Source organism: Tenrec ecaudatus, chromosome 1 (genome assembly GCF_050624435.1).
Source record: "Tenrec ecaudatus isolate mTenEca1 chromosome 1, mTenEca1.hap1, whole genome shotgun sequence".
Lineage (NCBI taxonomy): Eukaryota > Metazoa > Chordata > Mammalia > Afrosoricida > Tenrecidae > Tenrec > Tenrec ecaudatus.
The window spans coordinates 126234053-126261685 of NC_134530.1; the positions used below are offsets into that span (position 1 = coordinate 126234053).

Consider the following 27633-nt stretch of genomic DNA (forward strand, 5'->3'; position numbering starts at 1 on the left):
TGAAATTAAAAACTTAAATTTTATTGTTTTATATTTTTAATTCATAGAATACCACTAGACACACATAAGAAAAAGTAGAATTATGTAATTACATTTCCCTCTTAAATGTTTTCTAATTCAGAAAACTACAAAAATATTCATCAAAGCCACGTTACATACTTTGCAAAAATAAACCTGACATGTCCTGTCACCAGTGTTACAGGAAAAAGGCAAGGTACACATTCTGGTACATTAGGAAGTTAGTTATAGGTGAGGGAAAAGATTCAAAACAATCAACTGGCATATTTGAGTATAAAAACACAACTGATACAATGGTACACATTCTAATTAAATTACTTCACATTCCTCTAAATGTACATTTGGCAGAAAAATTATCAGTCATTTTACAATAAATATACCAATTGCAAACACTCCCAAAGTAGGAATATATGAGGTGGAGCCATTAGAAATAAAATATTATAATGAGGCATAATTAAGCAAAGCTTAGGCTTTTGATAAGGAGTCCCAGTGGTGAAGTGGTTTAGTGCTTCACTGCTAACTGAAAGGTCAGCAGTTCAAACCCATCAACAGAACAGTAGGAAAAAAGACCTGGCAATCTGCTCCTGCAGCCTTTAGCCTAGATAGCCTTACAGGGCAGTCCCCTGTCCTAGAGGACAGATATGAGTCAGAATCGACTCGATGGCAATGGAATATGGAGAACGGATGCTGAAAAACCCAATGCTGTTTCTACTAGGAGGGGCCCTGGTGGCACAGTGGTTATGTGTTGGGCTGTGATCCAGTCAGCAGTTCAAAACTGCCAGCAGCTCGTTGGAAAAAGATGAAGCTTTTGACTATGGTCAAGAGTTAGCCTCAGAAACTCACAGGGGTAATTCTACCCTGCCTTACAGGGTCCCCAGGAGTTGGAAATGACTTGATGGCAATGAATTTTTTAAAAATTATTTCTGCTAGTTGGCTCTGGTATGGAAAAGTCTGAAACATGTAATATAGAGTAATACTACTTTCCATTCTACACATAAAATAGAGTAATGCTATTTTGCATTCTTCCATTGTTCAAGTGATTTTTTTTGACAGCTGAAAAAGTACTTGGTATTATTTGTGACTCAAGAAGTCCATGGGTTGTACAAATGGTTAAGCACTGGGCTGCACACCAGAAGACTGGAGGTTGGACTCCAAGCAGGGTACTTTGGACCTCAGAAGAAAGGCCTGGTAATCTACTTCCAAAAGAGCACAGCCATTGAAAACCCATTGGAGGTCCACATGGAGACACATGGGTCACTGAGTCCGCATGGGCTAGATGACAACGGGTACTGCCTATCCCTAACTGAATAGTGCATGGGCACAATGCCACCTGCCAAGGTGAGTGGACACTAAATGAGGATATTTTATAAGACACACTGTTCCTTCTGGTGACTACGGTTTCTTGGATGGGAATCCAAGGCAACCTCATTGCAAAATTAAAGCCAAAATACAGTACATTTGTACATTGTGTTAAAATTAGACTCCAGATCTCACCCCCCCCGCCCCCAATGGACTCAAACAAATTGCAGCTTCTTTTTGTGTTTGCTGGAGGACAACCCCCCTACCCACCCACCCAAACAAAATGATTCAAATCTCTACTTTGGTCACTGAATATATAATTTCCCCACATCTTAGCGATAGATACACTGTTGATAACATAGCTTTTAGTTTTAAGCAATTATTTGGTAGTATTACTTTTAATGGCTTCTACAACATTAAATCCTTAAGTATTTAAAAAGTGAACACTATATTCTTAATATGAGAAAAGGAAAAAAAAAGAATGTGAACACTAGCTTTGAAAATGATAAAGCCTTATACAATCTGTAAGGTAACTTACTAACAGAGATTTAGTAGACAGAGATGAAGCAATAAACTCATTTTAAAAAATCCAACCTTGGTCCCTTTCACAAAGTAAGTTTGTAATCATGCTTCTTTGCTAAGAAGGAATAGGGGAGGGAGCCATAAAAACTGTGCAGTCTGTATACAATAGCAATGTATGTTTCAAAATAACCCTCCAAACAATTCATTTTTTTAAAGTCTAGGGTTTTAAAAAACAATAAGCAGATAGTAAATTTTCCTCTTAAAATACCTCAACCAATATGATTGAATTATGGATTAGCTCCTAATAAATTTTTTTTAAAATCAGCCAATAGATAGACTTAAATTAAAATGATCATTTGTCTAAAGATGCATGCTATAAGAAAAAAGCTATACATTTCCAAATTAAGGTAACTATATGTATTTAATAACATATACAATTAATAGAAAGGCTATATGGCTTTTGGAAGTACAAAATCTAAATAAACTTTATCAGGTAAATTAATTGATTTCACATTACAATTCTAACCATTTTATTCCATCAGTAAATCATAAAACTTTAATAAGTTTTGGCATATATGCTTTGAATATAGATCTTATCTGGTTCTTGTTCCTAAATTGAAACAATGTTTTATGTAATCAAATTTATTTTATGTAGGCTTATGGTTAAAAAATATTGAGAAATATATTTAAAAATTTTTAAATTATTTAGGTTATAGACACATATTCATAGAGTTGAGGACATCTACAATATGTACCAGAGGTCATGGTTTATTTGTTTGCTATTTTATGGCTCTTAAATTAATGAGAAAATGATACTGGAAGAGCTATAATCTCTATTAGCTCTACCATTTTGATCATATTGTTTTAAGTTGAGACCATATAATATAGTTGTCTCAGTAGACCCCTTGGGCCTTAAATATTTTTTCACCTCTTTTTGGCTTTTAGTACTTCTTAGTCAGTTATTACTATTCAGTTAAATATTAGTCAGTAAACACCTTGATTCTTAATCCCTGGTTCTCTACCCATCACGGTCTACTGTCTCCAGAGCCCAAAACATCCAACACATGCTAGCTGCTTAAAATGTCATGAACATTCTTGAATAAGCAGCAAATTATTAAGGAAGAATCAAGAATTAAAAAGACCCTGGAGCTGACAGGTGTTTTTTTTTTTTTTTACAAAACCTCCAAATAATAATTTCAAATTCTTCTTCCTTATGTCCTTTTCAGAGTTACTTTGGTTTGTCTTTGTTAAATAACAACAAGAAGAAATATGGCACAAGAATACAAAGTTAAGTTGTCATAGTTAAGCTACAAGCAAGGGCACACGAAAAAATTTAAGTTTTCATTCATGTATTGAAGAAACGGATTTTATTCATACAACTAGTAGACCCCAGCTACTCCAGTAACTTCTGAGATATGTTATCAACAGGAAAAATATCCTCCAGTATTTGTTTTAATTGTAATTAATTTGCTTAGCTAGACAACTAAGAAGCAATTAATGAATTTTTTGGAAATAAAAAGTATGTACATTTAATTACCCTGATACGTAGGCCAAAATATATTTGCAATAATTTTCTTGATTTCTATTAGTCATAAAAATAAAGGAAAATATATATTGCAAGTATTTTCTTTATAGACAATTTCAATTAGAAAACAATAGTTTAATGAAAACAATATAATGGTTCCTGTGAGTGAATTAATATGAAGGCAAGAAAAGTACTATTTGACAGACAACATACTGTCCAGTATCACTAAAGAGTATCTGCCTTAAAGACACCATTTAGAGTTTTTACACATCTGAATTTTATCTTATGTGCAAGGAAAAGACAGTCATTGGCTGTGAATTAAGAGCCCCGTCGTTTAGCTTGTAAGATGTAGCCTTTCGACTTGATGATGCCTCGGCTCTTCACGATGACGGAGTAGCGCAGAAGCCACAGCGGCACCCAATCGTGCGCCTGAATGTCTGGGATGCTTTCCCGAAGAGCTTCTTGGAAACTTGCTTCCGAAAGCAGTTCTGAAACGAAACAAACAGCACGTTACATTGGAAAGAACAGCTCTTTATTGTGCAGGTCAGCATTTTACAAACAAGAAAAGCACATCTCATTTAAATAACCACTTAGCAGAGGTATCACGAACAGACCTGGCTTTATTTCTAGATAGCCGTCTGGGATTGCTTTTGTGCTCCAGGGGACACGTGGCAATGCGTGAGGCATTTCTGGCTGTCACTTGCGGGGAGGGGTGCTACCTGCATCTAGTGAGCAGAGGCCAGAGATGCCACTGAACACCTTCCGATGGGCAGGGCAGTCCCGACAACAAAACAGTGCCTGGCCTCAACTGTCATCAGTGTCGAGGTTGAGGAAACCGCTTTGAACAGAACATCTTACAAGGAACAAAGTTTTTAAAACATCTATCAAATGTGATACATGCATTGTAACATTTTAATGTAATGCAGTTGATGAATTTTTAAGATCTCAATTTTTAATAAAATATTTGAAAGAAAAATACAATAAAACCCTATCAAAGAAATTCCTAACAAAAACAATAGTTCTCTTACTCCTCTCCCTCTGCGTTGCTCTTCTGGGGCTACTCGAGGTCTCCTAGACAGTATGCCTAAGCTGCTGCAGGGCGCGAGCCATTCTGTTGACCACAGGGTGGCTGTGAGTCGGAACTGCCTCCGCGGCACCTGCCGGCAGCAGCGGTGTTTTGAGTTACCGTTCTGATATGATCTTCCTTCTGTGAAAGATGACGATCTGGTTCATCTTATCATCAACCCTTCCTGCTCGCTCAACTGCCGCATTACTAGTTAAGTAGTGGCGATGATCATCTTTGTAACTCTTAATTTCTTGAAGTTATTCTGATTTCTAATCCCATCAGTTTCAAACAAAATCTCCTCATTCACTAAGCTGCAAGCTGAGGACAACAGGATCAGCAGCACCTGTTTCCCCTTCCATCCCTCCACAGGGCAGCAGTGGCTCTCAGTTCTGCACTGCTACCGGAGCATCTACATTCTCCTCTCAAAGAACTGTGCAGGATTCCGTTTTCTTCCACAGGTGCTTCCCCAAGCTGAGCACAAGAAGGGTCTGGTTATTTGGCCTACACAAGCAATGCCAAGTAGGACTGAGATGCAGTTCTTGCACACTCATTTATCTTCCCTGGAGTTTGCATGCTATCAGTTTTTATAGGTCTTCATTTTTCTTTAAAAAAAATTTTGGAGACGTCGGGCAGTATCAGACATAACAAAATAATAATAAATTATAAATTACCAAGGGTTCGTGAGAGAAGGTGGGGTGGGGCGGGAAGGGAGGGGAAAATGAGGAGCTGATCCCAAGGACTCAAGTAGGAAGAAAATGTTTTGAGAATGATGATGGCAACAAATGTACAAATGTGCTTGACACAATGGATGCATGGATGGATTGTGGTGAACGTTGTATAAGCCCCCAATAAAATACTTAAAAAAATTTTTTCCCCATCACATCTGACGTAGGCCCTTTTTAGCTTGGAGCCCGTCTTCCTGGTGCCTTCAGTATTTCTGTCCTTTCTCAGTGTGGCTGAGGGGCCACTGCGTAGCACTGTACTTTGTTTTACTGTTCTATTGCGACTGGATCCAATGTTTCTGGGCCGCATGGTGCGCGTCCTCTGGTGCTAAGCACATCTTCAAATAAAGCCCTGTCTTTCTTCTGCACTCACACTCCACTGAGCATTTGGCTGGCATGGAATTCTAGGTGAGGATCAACAATCTCAGCAGTTTCAAGGTACTGTACACGACTATGAAAGTCTACACACATCATAATTCCTATTCCTATGTTCCCCCGGCCCCCTGTCTTTCCCTCTCTGCACTTCTGGCTTATTTCTTTGTTGTTTATGATCTGAAGTCTCAGTGCGATGCATCTAGCTTTGTGCATCTCAACCAGGTGTTAGCTCCCGTTCTAAAGGGTTCATGGAGGAAACTACCTACCTTGTGGCCTATATGGACCCAGTGGCAGTGCCTGATGAAAAATGAGGCGAGGGAGAGAGGGACTGTGGAAAGGCAGAGTTTTAAATGTCGGTGTTTGTGCCACTCCTACAGGCGGATGGCTCACTGGATGCACAAACACCTCTGCTGTGACCCACACTCCTGCCACAACAGAGCCCGAGCCTCAGGGGGACAGGGAAAACACCCAGAGCACCCCATGCTTAGAAGGTGGAAATGATCCACCTCCTGACATCTTGTGTAAGGAATTCTACTGCTGTCACTCTCTTTTTAGTATCATTTTACGTCACCACAGTGAATTTTTTGAGCAGAGAAACAGTATCTTCAATTTTTCTACTACTATCAGCCTGCAATACTACTCCTAGTACATGGGTACACTCTCACATGTCTATAGACAATTGATGAATTTAAAAAAGAAAATCAATCTTTCTATAAATTTTTTGATAGAAAAATTTGAAAGCTGTGCTTTACTAAATCAATAAAATCTACAGAAAAATATGAGATCCGCTGTTATTGCTGAGTGTCCTTGAACTGACACCAACTCACAGTCACCCTACGACAGGGCAAACTAGCCTCAGGGGCTTCGGCGCTGTGCGCACGCCCAGAAGCAGATCACTGGGCTCTTCCCTCAAGAGCTTTGCTGTCAGCAGCCAGGTATGCATCACTTGTACCACCAAGACGAATTAGCCACTCTTTCAGCCACAGCCTGTGAATTCCAAGATTCATGTGGGACAGACTGACAAATCTCACTGTGCTTTTAAAAAGAGTGACCTTCTCGTAGGGGAGTACATGCCCCTGAAGAACATTTGGAGCATACGGAAATGTAAAAGGAAGAGCAATTGTTAGTTACCTGTGATACCCAGCAGTGACCTGCTTCCCTTGCTAGGCATTTCCTTGTTTCCTCTGCATATATGTATCTCTATATCATATCAAACTAGTTACATTTTAATTTACGTGTTTTCCCATTTAAATACTGAATATTTCCCATGTAATTATATATTCTGTGAAAACATCACTTAAAATAATCCCCAAGTACTCTATTTAATAAATATCATACATTTATACATCTTCTTGTTGCTGGCCAACAAATTTAAGCTTTTCCTAATGCTTTCCCGATAAGAATAGGCTATGATGAACATCCTTAAGATGCGTGTCTGGACACTGGATAACAGGACTAAAGCACGTTTTAAATAGCCAAAGGGGGCTTCAAAAATTCATGGAAATATTCCAACATCTTTAATTCCATTTTTCCACGACCTTTTGAAGGTCCTCATAAGCTGTCCGTTGTGAATGGCCGCTCTTTATACTGCGGTGTGAGTGCCAATGGCACTCCCTTCACAAGCGCCAGCTGTCAGCTAAGAGATCTTCCCCAGTGGCTGTCTTTTCACTGACACATCTTTGATGAGATCCCTATTTCTAACTAAGCTCTCCACCACCACTCCCCTCCTCACCCCCTCTTTTCCAGGCTGCTGGGTCCTGAAAGCCTGCAGCGCACCCCTGCCTGGGCGCCTCTGAAGCTACTGCTTCCTCTCCCAAGCAGAGCCGTCCCCCAGGTGTCTGTCGGTAGGGCGTCCTCCTCCACTTCCTTTGGGCCTCAGCTGAGTGCTGTCTTAGCAGAAAGGCCCGCGTGCATCAACAAGTGCTCACTGGGGCCAGCACTTGTCTGGCGGGGTCCTATGTCTCTGATATCAGGAATGTCTGTCTGGCACACACTGGACGCTCCAGATCTACTGAGCGGCCATGGAAAGGCTACACTAGAGGCAGTGGTGTGAACCTACAGTCCCCTGTGGGAGGACGCGGAGGCAGTCTGCCTTTGCGGTCTGACCGCTCAGAGATGCGTGGCAGTTCTCCAGCCTGTAGAGTGGCTATGAGATAGAATCTACTCCACACCAACAGAACTGAGATGGCTTGAAGGGCCCACCTGCCCCACACGACCCACTGTGATACCTGAATAGCACGAACAGTGAACTTCCAGTCAATGTTAGCGGCTACCATTATTGTAAAGACAGGCACTTTTCTGAGTACTTTCCATGTATTAATTCACCTAATCCACATGCTAATCTGTCTGATCCAAACCAAACTCACTGCCATCGAGTGGAGTCTGACACCAGCAACCCTATAGGACAGAGTAGAACTCTCCCTGGGGGTTTCCAAGAGGGGAAATCTTCCCGGGAAGAGAAAGCCTCATCTTTCTCCTGAAGAGCAATTGTTGACTTTGTGGTTAGCAGCCCAGTGTGTGTAACCCACCAGGCCCCAGGGCGATTACTTGGCTTTTTTAGGGAAAGGAGGCAGAGATTAGGTTGCCCAGTTGGTAAATGGTAGTGTTCATAAGCAGATGCAAATCTCCCTTGAAAAGTAATGTGACTATGAATTTGTTTATCGTACTGTCTAACAGACAGGCAGTCCCTGATGGACCGAGGCCTACACAGGGGAGGGAGTAGGGAACTCAAGGGAGGCTCTGAAGTCAGGATCACCTACTCTCCAACTTCCCATCGCCACCACGTGTAGCACAAAGGATGATGGAAAATAAACCTTTTCCTGAGGACTAGGGGTGCTTTTAGAACTAGGGTCATCTTCAGGGACTTAAAAACAACTTATTTTGGGTAGTATGCAGTTAAATGTTTTACAACTCAACTGCACAAGAAATCAAAAATTTGACACACCACTATTCTATTTATTAACTTCACACTTCAGACATTAGTTCAACTATGTGAATTCTTTAACACTACAAAACTCTTAGGAGACGAGTTTTGCTTCACCAGGGAGCAAAGTGTCTGGAGATTTGTCAATGGTACACCCAAGATCAGCGTATACATCTAATCAAACCCGCTGGACTGAACACAAGAAACGAGTCTGTTTCTTTCCTTACATACATATACACACAATATATTTTGCCACTGTTGTTGTTCGTGCTGCTGAGTTGGTTCCGACTTATGGCAACCCGTGTACAAAAGACAGAAACACTGCCCGGGCCTGCACCAGTGTCGGAATTGTTATACTGGAGTCTAATGTTGCGGCCACAGTGCCCGTCATCTCAGAGGGGCTTCCTCTGAAGTCCCTCTCCTGGTACTGAGTCCTCCTGAAGACATGACTGAAGTACGTATGATGAAGTCTCCGCATCGACTGTAAAGAGCTTTGCCGATGCCTGATGGCTGCTCAGTAGGGTCCTGATCCAATCACTGTCCCGGCCTAAGGCAGTGCTGAAGTAAGTCAAATGCTTTATTTTAAAAGCGTTCATCATTATTTTATTGTCAGTGGCTGACACATCCAGTGTTTGTCTCTGGGGGCTGGAAACACTCCATCTGCGAATGATAGCATCACAACAAGGAGGCTCCAAAAAGTCCATGGAAAGCGGAACGAAAAGATAAGAAGTCTTCCATGAACTGTTTGAAGTTCCCGCACACATAGCACATACTTATTACTAATGGTAACATGCGCACACACAAAACGGATGGCTGTAACCGTGGCTGGCTGTAACTTGAAGACAGTGTACACTGGGAACTACTTGTATTTGTAAACCTCAGCAGACTGGATGCTCTGCAAACTCCCCCTTCATTTTCCCTCCACTGGCAGAAAGGCAAAATTAAATCTTTCTGAAAATAAAGGCATGCATGTATGTTTTGAACTATTAGGATTAGTTCCAGATATAAGCACCGGCCACTACATTTTAACAATTAGTTTTTTCTGAGACAAAAGCTCATGGTCTAACTTGCTCAGTAAAAATAACAGCCTTACCTTTTGGGTCATTATGAGTCAAGAGCTGTATGTCAAACTGTTTCGCAAATGCAGTCAAGTCGGGTGGCATGACACAGCAAGAGGCGAGATTAACTTGGTTACTATTTGGTTTTACCTGGAAGTGAAAATAGAATCAAGATTTATCTCTACTAACAGATAGCTGTACAACATTGCGCATTACTAAATAGTCCAGAATTATACACTGTAAAATGGTTATATTAGTTAATGAATATCATCGGAGTTAAAAAAAAGGTCTTAATTTTAGAAAATTAAATATGAAAAAAATCACATTTTACATGGCCTCAAGTCGACAAATACTTTACATGAAAATATTTAAAGATGTACGCTTTTCTAACACATCAGTGGTAGTAGAGAAGAAAAAAGAACTCCAAGAATGGGGCAAAAGCCAATTCAGTGTTATGCTTTTAAGAAAGCCCTCTGCTGGAGCCACTTGTCAATCTAATACACCTTGGAAAACAACCTTGTTTCTAAAAATAACGGCTCCAGCTAGAGGAAATACCAACTTGAGAGCAGAGAATTACATACATGTGATCAGCACATTTAAACTATTAAAATATGGTTATTAATCTGGCATATTTATGCCAAGAGAATAATTAACTTCCAGTGGTTGAATCGGGCCTGTGGTCACGGTTAGGTGCCACTGAGTCTGCTCTGGCTCCGAGCGGTTGTGTCTACACGAGAACAGAACACTGCCCTGGCCGGCATCAGCCTCAAGTGCCAGCTGATTGTAGCAGTCACTGTCAATCCATCCGATCTTCGTTTTCTCCCTCTGCCCCTCTGCTTTGAGAAGCATGACGTCCTTTCCCAGATACTGTCTCTCCTGATTCCATGTCTGAAGTATGTGAAATGAAGTCTTGTGAAGCTTGCTTCTAAAGAGCATTCTGGCTGTGAGACAGATTTGTTGGCTCTTTTGGCAACCCGTGATACTTTCAATAGTCTTTGCAGTAACATAATTCAAACGCATATTCCTCTTCTTTGTTGGTCTTTAATCAAGATCCAACTTTCACCTGTATATGGAGTGATTGAAAATACCATGGCTTGGGTCAGGTGCATTGTAGTCCTCAAAGAGACACCTTGCCTTGCAACACCTTTGAGAGGTTGGGGCAGCAGACATAAGCTAAGGTCATGCATTGTTTGACCTCCTGACTGCTGTGGGCTCAAGCAAGATGAAATCCTTACCAGCCTAACTCTTTTCTCCATTAGGATGCTAGGAACTGGTCCAGGTGTGAGGATTATGAATAACCTGCGATATACAGATGACACAACCTTGCTGGCTGACGGCGAGGATGCCTTGAAGCACTTGCTGGTGAAGCTCAAGGATCACAGGCTTCAATGTGAATTACAATGTAATGTAAACAAAAACTCTCACTACCGGAAATGGGGCTTTCTATGCTTGTAAAGAATCACAGTCTCAAAACCCACAGGGGCGGTTCTCCCGTCCTATAGGGTCACTATGAGTCAGTACCAATTCAAAGGCAGTGTTTTGGGTGGTTTTGTTTTTTTTTGACACTTTAGTAGACAAAATTAAAAAAAGGGAAATAACTGTAGTCGATAAAAAGTCTTTAGGTTTTCTTACACACGTTTTCCTAGGAAAACGAGGGCGATTCCAAGCGTTCTGCCCCCTCTAACGTCACGTGTCAGTTTCACGGGCAGATGCTGGTCGGCACTTTCCTTATGCCTGTCTTTCAGAGGCTCCCAGCATGAAATCGCCTCGCAGGATGCTCCATCCAGGACTCTCTTCTGATTTCACTTCCATCTGTTTGGCTTTTGAGTTCTCCTCACGTGCACTTCCATCCATGCCTCTAGGAACACGGATGAAATCTTTCTTAGAGACAGTTGCTATCAATGTAGCACATTTTCTGATAAAGCCTCCAGCACCGTTCACTTTTCTGAACGGCATTCAATCGGTGCGCCACGCCCCTTGGTGCCAGCCTCTGCAGACTTCTTTGTCTGTGACCACACCTGGCTTTACGCGCGCATCATTTCCCACTCCCGCTTCTTAACACGCTGTTTTCTTTTCTGAGTCTCGCTTGCTTTAGCTTTTCTTGCTGCTTTTCCAGCTCTTTATTGTTGATCAGAATGGTGGGCCTACTTGTAGGAGTGTTTTTGTTAAGAATTTTAGCCATGGCACCTGCCCAGCCAGCCTGTATTTGTCCGACACGAAACTCAGCATCATTTTCATTTTCTCTGTCACAGGCTTCAACATCGTCAGCTCTCTTGCTTCATCATCGGAAAGGTCATCCTCTTCCAATGCACAGCGTTCTCCTCTGCCGCTGACAGCGTCTTCAGCTGCTCTTGCAGCTGGCGGGATGCGGCCCTGGCGACCATTTTCACCATCTTATTATTCAGGGAGCTTTTCCCTGTACTTAACGTGAGTCCGGAATGGTTTTGCATCATTCAAAATTTTGCCCTCAGAATCTTTCAGGATTGCACTGTAGGCGTCAGTGGCCTCTTCGGTTCTTTCTGTGAAGTTGGGCCGGGTCTGTTCTTCCTTTTCTGTTTTCTGGCTCGGGTCTTTGCACATTTCATTATTAACACTGTCTTCTTGAGCCGCCCTACGAAGTTTCAGATCTCTTCTGACAGTCACTCTGATCTTTTCTTTCGAGTCATTACAAAGACAGAAGGGAAAGAAAAGTAGTTGCACTAGCTAATTCAAACACATATTTTAGATCATTCAAATGTCTGGTAGCATGGTGGCCACATAGAGGCCGCCTGTCACCAAGTCATGGGGGGAAGGCCAACCCTCTTTCTAGGGTCTCTGTGTCCACTAGAAACTCTGAAAGGGAAGAAGGTTGGGGATAAGGTAAAAGGAATAAAGAAAGATACGGAACAGTAAAGGTGTACTTCTAGTAAGGAACTTTCTAATTCTGTAGGTATGAGACTGGAGGGTTGGAGGGACTCACTTATTCCACATCAGGTTGTATGAATGAGCAGTTGTGTCTTTAAGAGCAAAATATTCATTCTGTGCAATATTCCTTTACAAAACTATAGCCACAGCCCAGTAACATATTATCAGAAAACCATAGCTTACTTATCACACTGGCAAACTGAAGGACACAGCTTTCATTGGCTGTGAATGTTTTCCCAAGCCTCTCCTCGTGTGTGGGCACGGATTTTACTTATTTAAAAACCGACCTATACTTATCATACAATTCAGTAGCTTGATCTTCTCAAGAAGGGTTGTGCGCTCACAGCCACCGCCAACTCTGGAGCATTTTGCTGTGTGTGCTGGGCCTCATTCCCCCACTCCACGCCCCAGGCGATCGAAAATCCAGCTACTCTCCTCATAAATCCCCATCCCGGCTTCTCTATACAGAGAAGCCTACAAAACATGAGGAATCAACAAACGAGGACCCAGCAACCATGACCATATAAAAGCACACAAAGAGCTCACTCTAAGAACTAGATAATTGGGAATAAATTCACAGTGGGTCCAAAGGGATCTAGTGTCAGGTGTCACATTCAAGCTTAAAGCACAGCTGCTAAAATCCACTGTGCAACGCTCTTTGTCTGGCTGGTATCAGGGCTGCTGTTCGTGTTCACGGTCTGTAAGCCTGGGGCCTCATCAGGGCCCTACGATGCATTTGGGGCTGTCAGCACAATCACCCGTGGCGCTCCATAAACCAGGTATTTAGAATCTAGGCATTGATACTGTTCCCTCCTCCCGGTTTGGACCTTATATTTACAATCCTTGGCTCACAGAAGAGGTGGGCTTCTTTTGTGTGAACTTAGCAGAATGCTCGCTTGGAGAGCTGCTTGTTTTGAGACAAGCTGTTAAGCCCCTAGATGTTACTGTATTCTTCATGACAGGTAGGGACTCTGATTTCTTCACAGTGTTCGCTATGGCATCCCTGTCTTCAGTGATCACCTCATGAGGGCGAGTATCAGGCAGGGCCATGCCACAAAATCTAATTGTTCTAGAATTAAGACCACAATAAAAGTCCATTCATATAACGATGGTTTGGTCACTCATTTTAAATGAGACCAATATTAAGTTCAATTAGGTTTATTTTCTTAAATAAAAAAAGAAATTAAGAAAGAAAGAAAAAAGAACATGAACACACCTAGTACTTGGATAAAGTACTGTGTCCAAAGTCCCCCATTTGGACCATGCCCCCACAGTGAGTGTACAGACAGTGAGCCCGTGGAGGCAAGCTCCTTTCCCAGAGAGCTCAGGATCTGGCTGCCCTTTACCTGTGCCCACTGGTATAGCTGCTCCAACTGTGTTTTGTCTAGATCAGAGGTACCTATAGCAACAATCTTTTTGCTTTGAACTAAGTTTTCTAATTCCTCCCAGTAAGGCTGCAAATGCTCCAGGGAAAGATGAACACCATCTTCAATAGGAGGTGAAGCGATGATGACAGAATCCAGGTGTGCAACTCCCAAGACTGAACAGGCTGACATGAAAGGAAACAGAAAAAGGATAAGAGTGTCATATAATGAAGACAAAGGGATACCTCGTGGTCTTTAAAATATGCCTCCAAATGTCTCCAAAGCTTCCCACTGAATGCTATCCAATCACTCTTTGGTTTTCTATACAACCAAGTACTTAATTCAGTTTCAGGATTTCATTTTCACTTAGAACCTCTCTTTCCCTTGTTTAAAAAACTGTACGTACCCAATCACTTACATGCTCAGTGAGGCAGATAAATGGATTCTATGACCTGCCTTCTACCTAGGGAACTCACAGCTATTGCAGACTTCTCTTTCTGGGAATAGGCTTCCTCTTAGGTCCTTAAAAAAGCCCCGGAGGCCCAGCAGGTTACATGGTGGGCTGCTAGCCACAAGGTCAACAGTTCAAAGGAACAAGTCCTTTCCCAGGAGAAGGACGAGGATTTCTGCTCCTGTAAGATTTACAACCTTGGAAACCCCAAAGGGCAGGCAGCTCTACTGCCTGAGTGGGCTTTTGTTTCCTAAAGATGACTTTAGGGCAGCTTGCGTCATAGTTCTACTTGCTCACTAGTATCTCATATGGATAATCAGAATTCTAACCTAATATTTTGTACCTAACACCACAAAGAATAAACTTGGGAATCTGAAAAGCTGAAATCTATGGTCTTTATCTCTAGTTATAGAGCTATATCTCTTAATCTCTATAAAAAACAATTTAAGAACTTGCTTTAAGTCATTATCAATCACTGCATATTAGAGGACCTCAGAAAGTTCATGAAAAATTCCTCTGTGAACTCCATCTTTCCCATGAACTTTTTAAAGTCCCCTAATAACTACTGTGTTAATGCTTGAAAGAAAAAATTTAAAATAACTATAATATCACAATAATATAATTGCTAAAAAAAATCCTTCATTTTGGCGGGCAGGCATTTCATTTATAGCACTAAAATTAAGAGGTTGAGAATGTGATCTGGAGAACTTGCATCACCGACGATATAATTAACAGTTATATGCTATAGGGAAGAAAGGGGGACTCGCTACTCTTAAAGAGTTAGTCTCGGAAACTCACAGGGGCAGTTCTACCTGTCTTATGGGGTTGCTTTAAGTCAGAATCGATTCGATAGCTGTGAGTCTTTTCTTTTGTTTTATGTTATACTTCTTACATTTCTCTGAAATATTAGCTATGTATGGTCTTACATAATTCCAACACAATTTGATAGGAGCCTTAAGAAACTAGGCTGTAACTTTGAATGATCTAATTGGAATTAACACATTTTTCCCCAGTTCATTTCATAAAAATGTTTTTTCTTGGGGTTTTAGGTTGGCAGAAAATTGTGCAGAAAGTACAGATGTCCCATATACACCTGGTTCCCTCACACATGGCTGTCCTACAACGAACACTTTTCATGCATGTGGTACATTTGTTACAAATGACAGACTAATATTGAGAAGTATTAATGAAAGCCCAAGGTTTACTTGAGCTGTGGTTATATGATTCCATGTATGTAAAAGTGTAGGGGTGGAGGTTGGCCTGTCAATCAGCTCGCAGCCTGATGACCTCACTTGGAGGTGCAACTAAGATTTTTGACTCTCTGGAGGTAGGCCTGCCTCTCTGCCTTGACCTTCCTGCCGGCAGGCCACCCTGAGAGCTGCTGGAGCCCTGCCACGCTTGCCACTGACCTCGGAGCCACATCTCTTTGCCCGACTGGCCTGTGATCCTCCTGCACTCTGCATCAGTGCATGTGGCTGCGTGAGTCTGAAGAGGGACTTCTGGACTGGTACCACACTTATGGACTTGAGTTGGACTGGGCAGGGATGCTTTCTTGATATATAATTACTTCTGAGAGAGAGCTCTTTCGTACACATACGAGCATCACTGGGCTTGTTTCTCTAGTCGACTGGCCTAACAAATGATCGCTCATGCTCTGCTGTACGCATGTCACATGCCCACCATTTGAGTATCATGCAGATTAGTTTCTCTGCCTTAAAAATAGTTTTCTGTTTCACTTATTTGTCTTTCCTCCCCTCCTTGAGTCTGGTGTTTTTATTGTCTTTGTAGTTTTGCCCATTTTCCTTTAGACGCAAGTTCTAACTATCACATGCACCTAATTTGAAGTCCACGTCTTAGGAGCTGAGGTTCCCTGGTGGTGCAGTAGCTAAAGTTAAGCAGAAGTTTGGTGGTTTAAGCCCACCAGTCTGCTTCCATACAGATCTATGTCTGGGAACCCCTTCGGGACAGTTCTGCTCTGGTCCACAGCATCAACTCGACGGCAATGGGTAGGGTAGGAGGGGACTCAGACACAAAGTCAAACATTGGCTTACCCATGTCAATTGCATTTTTAGTTGATGATGAAGAGTTTGATCCTACAATGAATAGCTTGGCTGGATAACAAAGAAAACAAGACTGATTATTGTTCTACATTTGCGAGCACATTTATCTACCAAATATGAGCATCAACATAGCTAAAACACTAAGATGACAGATAATCCGGAATGAATTATTTTTCTTTTCCTTCTAATAAACAATGTCTCTTTATTTAAATGGTCAGCATACGAATGAGCTAAGAGTACTTGAAATACACAAATCATTTTTAATTAAAAAATATTAAAGAGAAAAACATAGCACAGAAAACTTGTTTTTATCTTACACAGAGCTCATGGTCTTCAGAGTCACAATCTTAGGACTGAATTCGAGATTTTCTTCTTCCTGTGGCCTTTTTCTTTTCTTTTTTTATTTAAATAAAGAATTTCTCCCTTTCTCTCATTTTTTAACAAAAGGAAGCTGGTGGTGTGGATTAGTTACAAGTTGGGCAGTTAATCTCAAGGTTAGCAGTTCAAAATCATCAGCTGCTCCAAGGAAGAAAGATGAGGCTTTCTACTCCCATAACGAGTTAGTCCTGGGACCACAGGAGTAGTCTCCATGAGTCAGGAATGACTTGATGGCAGTTACTCCTGGCAGCAACTTTAAGCATTTTTCCATGCTGTAGAGGTCTATCTTTACGTTTATACCTTTATGCCTATGGCAACTGGAGCCCTACTGATAGACAGTAATGTTTTTGCAGCCCTCTTCCCACCTCCTCCCTGGGTTTAGTTTCCACTTGTCCTTCTTTTCTTCTCCTTCCTGCCTTCTGAGTTTTATTCCGGGACTAATCTTGTGTGTGTGTGGGGGTGTTTATCCTTTCCTCCTTGCATAATTTCATAGATTCCCACCCCCTAGATTTTATCATTTTATTTTATTCCAAAACCATGTTATTGGGAGCTCATACAGGTATACTATCATTCCACGGTGCAGTCACATCAGGCAGTGTTGTACCACTGCTGCCTCCATCAGTTTCCAAACAGTCTCGTCCTTCTTGAACTCCTTGACATCAGCTCTCTGTATCCCCATCCCAACTGTAGCCCCCACCCCCGCCCCAGAAACCCTCATGGTACTTGCTGTCTCTATAAGTTCATCGGTTCTGGGTTAGATTATTTTTATTTTATGACATAATGTAGCCGTTCCAACTCCTTAGTTATATGTTAGTTGTTGACAAATATCCATTTTTCAAAACAAAAAAGCAAATATCAACCATCTACTTATTAAAAGAGCATGTATGCACAAAGAACTTAAATTACTTGTAATGCACACTTTAATGAATTAAAGGGGCAAAACATATACCTTTTCCAATAAATTAAAATATATGCAAAGCTTTGATTAAAATTATATTAAGAAAATTTAAAACTAAGAATGCATAACTCCACCTTCCTCTCAGTTTACAAGTATTTTTTTTTAACTTCTATTTGGTTTAACTTTATGAAATAACTTTAGCTTTCTGTCTTTATTTGGTGGCTTTCCAGTGAGCAGTGTGTTGCCATACAGTGTTGCAGCCTTTAATGTGCTGCTGCCACCTTTCTCAGATGCTCCGTTTCATCCCGGCAGTGCACGCATTCTGTGCAGGATTCTCCTGTACTTCATATAATGCTTCAGGAAGTCTTCCTCACGTAGGTGGTTCATGCTGAGGCAGGAAGTGCTGCCTGCCTGGCCACCATCAGGGCGCACTTCAGTCTACAGGCCAAGGGGCAAGCGCCACTTTCAAGGCACTATGTAATCACTCAAAAATATACGTATCTGCGCATTTAGTTCTCGTAGTTCTTTAAGATAATCAAATAATGTGCCAACTATAAAGATCACCAAAGCAGTTGTTTAGCTTTTGCATATTCTTTGCTATTTATTTATTTTAAACGTTTTATTAGGGGCTCATACAACTCTTATCACAATCCATACACACATCAATTGTGTAAAGCACATCTGTACATTGTATTCCTTGTTTTTAAACTATACTGTTATATACTCACTTTTAATGGGTGAACATTATTCTGCAATTTTGGCAGATATAATTTTCTAAATGATTTTCTGTTAATTGAACACTTAGGTTAGTTGTTATTTTTTGTTATCACATGTTATTTAGCGTGGTAACTTGTTGTTCAACTGTATGCTGACTCACTTCCCAAAGATAAACTGTCAGCAATGAGATAAAGGGTCAAAAGACAGGATGGGTTTTTATGAGTCTGGCTCTATTTGATTTACCGACCTTCTTTATAGAACATATGCTCCAATTTCCCAGGCCACCGCCAGCTAAGAACTGCTATTATGAAAATACACCTGTATTTGCTAACTTTGTGGATACAGTTTATACTACTCTGGATCCCATTCACTGGCATTGTTAGGTTACCGTGGAAGTTCAAAACAATAAGTGTTCAGGTTACTGTTAAGTATATATAACTAGTACTTGCTCTTTAAATTTAGGTAAATTTGACCTCACTGTAAAATTATTAGGCACTCTGGTGGTGTAGTGGGTTACATGTTGGGCTGTTAACCCAAGGTTAGCCATTTGAAACTACCAGCCGCTCCAAAGTGAAAGATGAGGTTACAAGAAACCCACAGAAGCAGTTCTATCCTGTCCTCTATGAGTTGGAATCAACTTAATGGCAGTGAGTTTTTGGTTTGGTGAAATGAACCAACCCGTTCCCAACAAATTCTTTATCACAGTCATTCTCACTTGCTGCACCTACAACTTTTAAGTCATCGAAAACTCTCCTAGCCTTTTCTTGCACCAAAGTAAGGATAAATAAGAGCTGCATGTACCTGTTCAGAGTTACCTACAAATCTGACTTGAGGACATTTTGGAGTGGATCTTGTTCATAACTAGGACTGCCTGTAGTTGTCTATCTTTGCGACTGAAAATATATACATGTAAACTTTATATAAACTAACTGTTCAAAAGTCTATTCAACAGACCAACAGAAAATCAGTAGATGAAGACTAGGGAAAACGAGGAAAGAAAATGGGGCTAAGGAAATACTTTTCTGTAACCTGCTTGGTATCCAACGTATGCAACGGAATTTTTGTGTCTTAAATTTGTCTCTTACAATTGAGTGTCATGTAACCTTCCTTCAACACCGTTTTGCTCACACCGCTTCCCTATTCGAAATCTATCACAGCCGAGCACACCACAACTTTGGGCCCAGCCCCAGTCCCCATAATTACTCTCTGAGAAAGTTCTTTGCATCACCACTCCTCTGATCACGAATGTTCCATCTGAATGGCCTCTCTCTCTGAAAGATGAGGCAGATTTAGATGTGCAGAGCCAGAACTTTTCTGAGGCCTGTCAACAATCTCAAGGTTTAGCAGAACTCAGCGATGTTAGAGGCCGAAGATCTAAACCGTGATGAATTGCAATCAGCAACAGACAGAATTTGCTTTGGGGCTAGGGGCCAGGCAAACCTGCACTCCTGGGTCAACCACTTTTTCTCTACCTGTGTAACTACTTTTAACTTCTTTAATGTCACCGGTACAAATTCTGCAGTACTGTTTTGAGAATGAGACAAGGCAACATAACCATAAAATGCAAAGTATAGTGCCTGGCACAAACCAAGCCTCAATATATGGTAGGTGTTCTTATACATAACAGCCTAGTATTATATATAACACAATTGTGAGCATGGCGCAGCACTTCCTTAGTAGATAAGGTTGTATACGTTGGTACTGATACAATAGTATCTAACAGTATTATTGAGGTCAAAAGAATACATGTCTTTCATTTTAGATGCTAATAATGATATTGTTATAATAACAACTACAACCACAATACTACAGTACTAGGCCAGCAGTTTGAAACCACCAGCTGCTTCTCAGGAGAAAGAGGAGGCTTTCTATTCCTGTGAAGAGTTGCAGTCTGGGAAACTCACAGGGGGCTCTACCCTGCCCTTCAGAGTCATTCTGAGTCGGACTCCACTCTACGGCAGTGAGAGATTACAAAGGCGCCTGTGGAATACTTATTTCCTGGATAAAAGGTGTATGCCCATTACATAAATGAGGAAAGCAGCTCAGAGAGGTCAGAACACCTTTTAGTCCAAGAATGTCTCAGCCAGTAATTTGCACCCCCAGGAATCCCAATCTAGTTAGTCTGAGCCAAGAACTCAAGCTTTAAATGACTACACAGTGTTTACAGCAAGCTGATGGCAAGAACAGCCCATCTGTTACTTTCTGTATTCCTGAGCCTAGCACAGTTTCTAGTGTGGAGAGGTCAATCGATACAGTTGGTGAACAGGAGAAAATGCTTTCCATTTTTCTCTCCATGCAACCTGGTGCCCAGCTTCTGCCACTGCAGGGACCTCCGTCACTGGCTACCAGTGTCCAGGAAGCAAGTGCTTGTTTGCTTTGGGTGGACACTGCTCAAGCTTTTCCTCCATCTCTAGTGCTTCCTTTGCGTTAAACCTTTCATTATTTGGAAGTCTGCCACACCAGGTAATGACAGCCAGTTAAAGTTCTAGTCCGACTCCACTGAAGCGTCTACCCCGACCTGCTCCTACACATCCTACTTAAGACAGAAAAATTAAACTCAAAAATGGAACATTTACACTTATTGATGATGGAGTCACTCACTACCTGAGGCAGAGAAAGGCATAGCCCATGCCTGACAGGACCTCATGGTATCACTTCCTCTGTGTACCAATAAAATCCATTAAAGCTAGACTTTACCAGAAACTTTCATTTCTTCTCTTTCATCCGGGTTTATCTTTTCTATGGCATGTGACACAGTACATTCCAGCACATCTGGAAACTCCTGTAATGAACACATATTAGGAATAAATATATAATTAAATGTTTCTGATCAGCTGGGCCATTTTCTATTATCAACAAACCCCTTCACTTTAGAAGCAGGGAGCCTTTAAGACAACAGGTTTTTCACCTAAGGGCCACATGAGCGTCACAATGACCGAAAGCCCTGGGAGAAGAGCAAAATGTCTGCATGAGTCATTTTCTGGGAAAAAGTGTTTTGCTTTACTCGGGCATTTGGAAGGATGCATGATCGAAATTAAAGTTACAACAGAAGATTTTATTTAGAAAAGAAAACGATAATATAATCTATTTTGGGTAGTAACGTGAAATGTCTACACCAATCATAAACATTTTCAGACAATTTTTCCTGAGTGCAATAAAAATTACACAAAGGCCATTCAATCCCATGCATTTCATGAATAGTTCACAATAGTAAATGGTAGTATATATAAATTAGAAACTTACTAACTTGTGCTTGCAACATTAAGAGAAAGTAACCACCTTCCCTAGACTCTTACACACATTGATACATGTTTACAAGTCAGGCAGAGAGCAAATGGCAATTTCAGAGACTGGAAGACCGGCAAAATCCATCAACCGAAGTCTGCCTAGTGGCTGTGATTTCCAATTAGCAGAGTGCGGGGGGGCTTCCTGCTGTCCCTTTAAAGCAGTCTACGTAGTTTGCCTTGATGCCCACTATATAGATGAGGAAAGCAGCTCAGAGAGGTCTGACGTGGAGTCTAAAAAGTGGTTTGCAGATAGGTGTTTTGTGTAGCAGCCATAGAGCAATATTTGAAGAAACGCACTTCTCTATTGTTTTACCAAAAACTGACAGTGAAAATATTATTTCTAGTGCCTATATAACCGGGCGATTTTCTAGCAAAGCAGTTTACCAACCACAAACTGTTCTACTGGACCACACAGGAACTGGAGTGAATGAAGCACTTGGGGTGAGGGACGAGGGTTGGAAGTAAGCAGGGAGAACTGCAGAATTTTGTCAAGTTCAAGAGTAGACCAGAGAATCCAGGTTTCCTGTTACATGCTTAAGCCAAAGGCTGCCATCTCCTCCAAATCAGCCACAGAAACTTTTAGGCCCATTACCTATTTGACTTACTGATCAAAACAGAAAGGAGCCCAGTGGCACAGTGGGCTAAGCACTGGGCTGCCAACCAGACTGAGCAGCTTAAACCGACCAGTTACCACAGGAGAAAGACGAGGCTGTCTGTTCCCATAATGATGTGCAGTCTTGAAAACCTAAGACCTAGTTATACTCTACGGGGTTGCCATGAGTTCAAAATGGACCCAGGAGCAGCAGGTGGAAGTGGTGGATGGAACCGGAGGAAGCTGACTCCAGCTCCTACTTTCGACCTATGCAGCTTCTGCACTCCCACGCACTTACCCTGACCAGGTCTGGGCTGATTTGGGAACTCCACTCATTCAAGGTCTTCTGGATACAATCTCGAAGCTGCAAAAAGAATGCATCTTGAAGTTGTCACATTTTTTACACTTTTCTCTACAATACAATGTGCTAATTTGCTAAGCAGGAAAGAATATAGAAAATAGAAAAAATCCCACACAACCCAACATTTTAATTCTACAAGGTTTTTGTTCCTTTCGATATAAAATCAAGATTGCCTTTTTACCTTATTCTTCGCTCTAGCTGAATTATTTTGAAAGTGTTTCTGTACGAATTAAAGTGTCAAGTACATCAACATTTGAGACACAAAAGCATTCATAAAGGAAGAAAACATTTGTGGAGACCAGGGCTTTTGTTCTGTAAAAACAAAGCACAGAGCACTCAAAGACCTTTGAGCTGATGGAGCTTTTCACTAATCCACGTATCAATGATGTAAGGCGAACACTAATTTATTCATGGGGGCAGTAAGGCACAGTAGGGTTAAATAACTTTTCCTCTAATGCAGTGGTTCTCAATCTGTGGGTCATGATCCCTTTGGGGGTCAGACCACCCTTTCACAGGGGTCGTCTAAGACCATCGGAAAACACACAAATAGTTCACAATATATAATTTCATATTGTTTTGTGATTAATCACTATGCTTTAATTATATTCAATTTTTAACCATGAAAATACATTCTGCATATCAGATATTGACATTAAGATTTATAACAGTAGCAAAATGACAGTTATGAAGTAGCAAATAAAATAATGTTATGGTTGGGGTGACCTCAACATGAGGAGCTGGATGAAAGCGTGGAGAACCACTGCTCCAATGGCAGAGAGCTTGCAAATGGAGGAACCTGAGTTCAAGCCCAGGAAGCCAGACTAGGACTTACATTAACCACTACGCTAACCTCCTCAAATGATTCAATAATTAAGGCCAGAGGAGCTCTTATGAAAAATTCCAACTTGGAAGCCTCATCCTATACCTGCCAACTCCCTCATTCAGGGCAGTAGGAACCTGCATTTGAACAAGAATCCCAAGTGCACGTGAAGTCTGAGCCCCACAAGCAGAGACAGAACTCACAGTAATCGACTTGCATAAACAACATGTCGGTACATCAGGCACTCCCAACACTCAGGCACACCTCAAAGCTGTCTTTAACGTTTCTTATCTAAATAAACAGGTTTTTTTTACACCAACATTATAGTAAGTTGTAAATTAATTAAGAGTGTTTTTCAAACTTTACATCTCTTAGCAGTATATTGGAAACGCATTTTACCAGTAGTCCAAAGACATATTTACAGCCACAAAATGCACTTGTATGCACACAGGCACACAGTTCATATAAAATGAGACAAAATCTTCACAAAATGATATTTCCATTTATTATTAGGGGCCTTAAAAAGTTCCTGGGAAAAGTGCATTATCCTTTCATTCTGTTTGCCCATGAACTTGTTGCAGCTCCTTCGTACACGTCAGCCACTCTCATGGCTTCTATTCTACTTACTAAGAAAAACTAGGCTGCTGCCCAAGGGTCATGGAATTGATCTCTGGCTACCGGTGGGCCAACACTATCCGCTTAAATCTAAACCCAAACCAAACTCACTGCCATGAAGTTGATTCCGACATAAAAGCAGCCCTGTAGGACAGAGTGGAGTGGCCCCTGTGGGTAGCTGAGACTGTAACTTTTTTTTTTTTAAGACTGTAACTTTTTATAGGAGTAGGAAGTCTCGTCTTTCTCCCGCTGAGCGGGCTGGTGGTTTTGAACTCCTGACCTCACTGTTAGCAGCCCAATGGAAAACCCACTAAGCCAACAAGGGCTATTTAAGTTGAAATCACTGCTTTATAAAGGAAATGGTGCTTTGCATTCTGGGGGCAATCAGTAAAAAAGAACTAAGTAACTAGAAGCAAGCCCCTGAATTATAAAAGGCACGCTCCTGACAGCCCCAACCATCAGGATCTCACTATGTAAACTATGATTGCTTTTGATGAAAACTGAGTAGTTTACTGCTTTTATCTCGGTACAGAAAATTATAAGGGACAGCTGATATATCAATTTAAGAGACACGCAGTCATCTATGTTAGGATTTACAATCCACAAAGCTGGTGTGTTACCCATAATAAAACTCACCGTCATCCTGTCATTTCTGACTCATACCAATCCTGTGGGGCAGAGTAGCACTGGCCCTGGGAGTTTCTGAGACTATAATTCTTTACACGAGCAGCAAGTCTCACTTTCCTCCTGGTTGCCCATAATAAGCCCTGTGAACTCAAACGGTAAGCTCTGCATCTTTGTGGAAAGTGTGTTTATGATCAAATGTAAGCCAGGAGAACGAGTTACTTCACAGTCATTCCAGGGAGACTCATAAGTCAGTCTTATTTTAAAATTAGTAAGAGTTGAAGCAGTACGATTGATTAGACTTTAGCAATTCTATCAGGAGCATTTTTTGGCTCCAATCATTCAAGACTTCTATGAATTTTCCCCTTGGAAATTTGGATCATTTGCATACTACAGCTGTCCCGATGAATTCAACAGCTCAGGAAGCTAACATAATTTCGGAGTATTCTTTCTTTGAGGCCGTTTCTTTACTCTTGGATTCTGCAAAATGTCAGGACAAGCCAAAAAACCGCCGACTGTTCCACTTTCATGCGAACCTCTCTGGTGGTTTGCTCTGAGAGAGGGGTGCTTGTGGTCAAGTGCTCAGCAGCTAGCGCGGACGGACGTCACTGGGTGGAGCCCAGGAGCTGCTCCCAGGGAGAAGGACCGGACAGCCTGTTCCTATAAAGATGGACAAGCTTGGAAACCCTGCACAGACAGTTCTACTTAGTGACTCATGACCACCGATCCACTCACGACTATGAGTTAGGTTTTTGCATAACACGGCCTAATGATTTTTACTTCACTTACAACATCCATGTTGACTAAACATTAACCGGTACTTTTTTCTTCTCCACTCTCTTCATTCGCACCATACACAGATAACATCAATGCAGCTAAGTATCAAGGCAACTTAGTCTATCATTCGATCTGGAGTTATACACGTCTTAAACATACCATAGGATTCCACTGACCAAATTCTCTTAAAACAAAAAATTGGGCAAAACAAAACAGTTGATTTAAAAAAATTCTAGTGAAACAACAAACAAAAAATCTGGGCAGATATCATGGACTGAAAAGACATTAGAAGTAGAAGAGACTTTTAGGAAAGTTACTACAACTGTCTACCTAGTATGTCCACTCTCTCAGTCCTGAGAGTCCCTAGGCAGAGCGGCAGATGAGGCGCTCCAAAGGCAGGCTTGAGTCTGTCCAGAGGCACCTAGGACAAAATGCTTGGTGACCCAGCAAACAGCAAAACAAGACGGTCATTGGAAACTAGGCGGACACGTGTGAGGTCGCCATGAGTCAGAATCAACTTGATGGCAATGACTTGCCTTTTAACAATTTTAGCTCCATTCCATCTCTCCAGATAAATTCAACTGCTTCAAGCAGCACACACCAATTTGAGGCGCTAGTGTTCCTAAATTCTTCATATACAAACAAGGAAATTGTCAGTTTTCCTACAAAATGTCATCCCTTCAAGTTTTCCTAAATGTTTTCTATTTCTTTAGTTGTATTCATATGTAGAATTCAAAATAAAACACTAAACCAAAATTAGATCTTCAAACAATGTTTTTCCAAACTATGGCATGTGACTCGATGCATTAAGAAATCACATTTAAAAGTGAAAACAGGAAAAATCAGCCTAAATCACTCAAACTCAACCAACCCACTGCCATCAAGTAGACTCGGACTCATAGTGACCCGATACAGTGTTTCTGAACCTATAACAGTTTTCATGGGAGCAGTAAACCCAATACTCACTACCATCAAGTCGATTCCAACTCAAACCAGTGGGGGTTACATTTTTGTGACACTTGTGTTTCATATATGTATCCTGTGGTTGCAGTAAACACACAAATGGAGTTTGAAAACCTCTAGTGTAGAGTATGTTATAAAGAGATAAGAGAACACCTCACCCAATTTCTACCAGCAATTAGTGGTGCACTGTCAATAGTTGGTGACTCAGGAGCGACCAACAACAAACGTACCATCGAGTGTGCAATTCATTTTTGTCATCCATCTCAAGTCAGTATCTGCCCCTAAAGGCAAGTAATATTGGATTACTCTTCAGCGGCGCGCGCGCGCGCACACACACACACACTTTACTCTCAAGCAAAATGTGAGTGTGTCGGAAGTGTCTCAGCAATCCATGACTGCTAACATTTAAAAAGTTAATTGAACTCTTACTTCATTACAATCCAAGGAAAGCTAACCTCGGGGCTGGTGGGTGGGGCGGGAAAAGGCGCGCTTTGCCGCTCCTCTCGACCTTGACTGCCCCGAGAGTCAGACAATACGCGGGGGCGTTTGGGGAGCAGCCAGGTGCAGTGGCTCTAGGTGCAAGTTGCACCTGCCAAGTTCTGAAGCCGCCTTGTGCCCAGCTGCAGGTCTGGACCCGCGGTCCCGCCGCCGCCTGCCCCAGGGGCGCGCCTCTCCAGGCGCCTGGGCAGCGCGCGAGCCGGGCCCCCAGCCCACCCCGCGTGGTCGCAACCCCGGCCGAGGCCTGTCCCGGGGCCCCGCGGGCACGCTGCTCGCCCTCACCTCCTCGCTGTGCGTGGACGGGCACTTCTTCCGCAGGCGGCCCCAGTTGAGCAGATTTCCCGTCTGCAGGTGCAGGGTCCGAGCCCGCGCCAGGAGCGCCCCGGCCGCGCGGCCGTCGGTGTCCATGGCAGCGCCGCCGCAGGGGGCGAAGCGGACAGGAAGCCGCAGGCGGGCGGCGGCGGCGGCTGCCCCGCAGGACGCGGGGCCCGAGGCGGAGCGCCGAGCGCGAGGCTGCCTGCCCCGCGCGGCCGGACCACGGCCTGCACTCGGGCCCGCGGGAGGCCCGGCGGCAGCAGCGAGCCGGGAGGGAGGCACGAGTGGCTGCGGCTCGCAGTACTGCCGCCTCCGCCGCGGCCAGAGTTGGCTCCACACCGAGGGAGCTGTTTCCTGGAAGGCAATGACTAGGCAGAAATCGCAGTGGAAAAAGTGCTTCGTAACCGTTACCGTCCACAGCGGGGCAGGGGCGGGGCGGCGGACGCGCTGCGGGGCGCCGGCCCGCGGGTGACTGGCCCTCGGCCTGCGGCGGGCGTGGCG

The 27633-nt window shown here is 42.4% G+C and overlaps 1 protein-coding gene and 1 pseudogene across 1 annotated transcript; both read right to left on the minus strand.

Annotated features, from left to right (window-relative positions):
- On the minus strand, positions 1-27582 carry GCLM (glutamate-cysteine ligase modifier subunit). Its single transcript, XM_075558561.1, has 7 exons — positions 27100-27582; positions 22458-22523; positions 20978-21062; positions 16279-16338; positions 13759-13961; positions 9544-9658; positions 1-3852 (listed from the first exon to the last, which is right to left on the minus strand). The coding sequence occupies exons 1-7, from the start codon at positions 27223-27225 to the stop codon at positions 3683-3685; spliced, it is 825 nt and encodes a 274-aa protein (XP_075414676.1). The 5' UTR covers positions 27226-27582; the 3' UTR covers positions 1-3682.
- LOC142457221 (RRP15-like protein pseudogene) lies at positions 9678-13752 on the minus strand (annotated as a pseudogene).
- Positions 27583-27633: the final 51 nt, after the last annotated feature.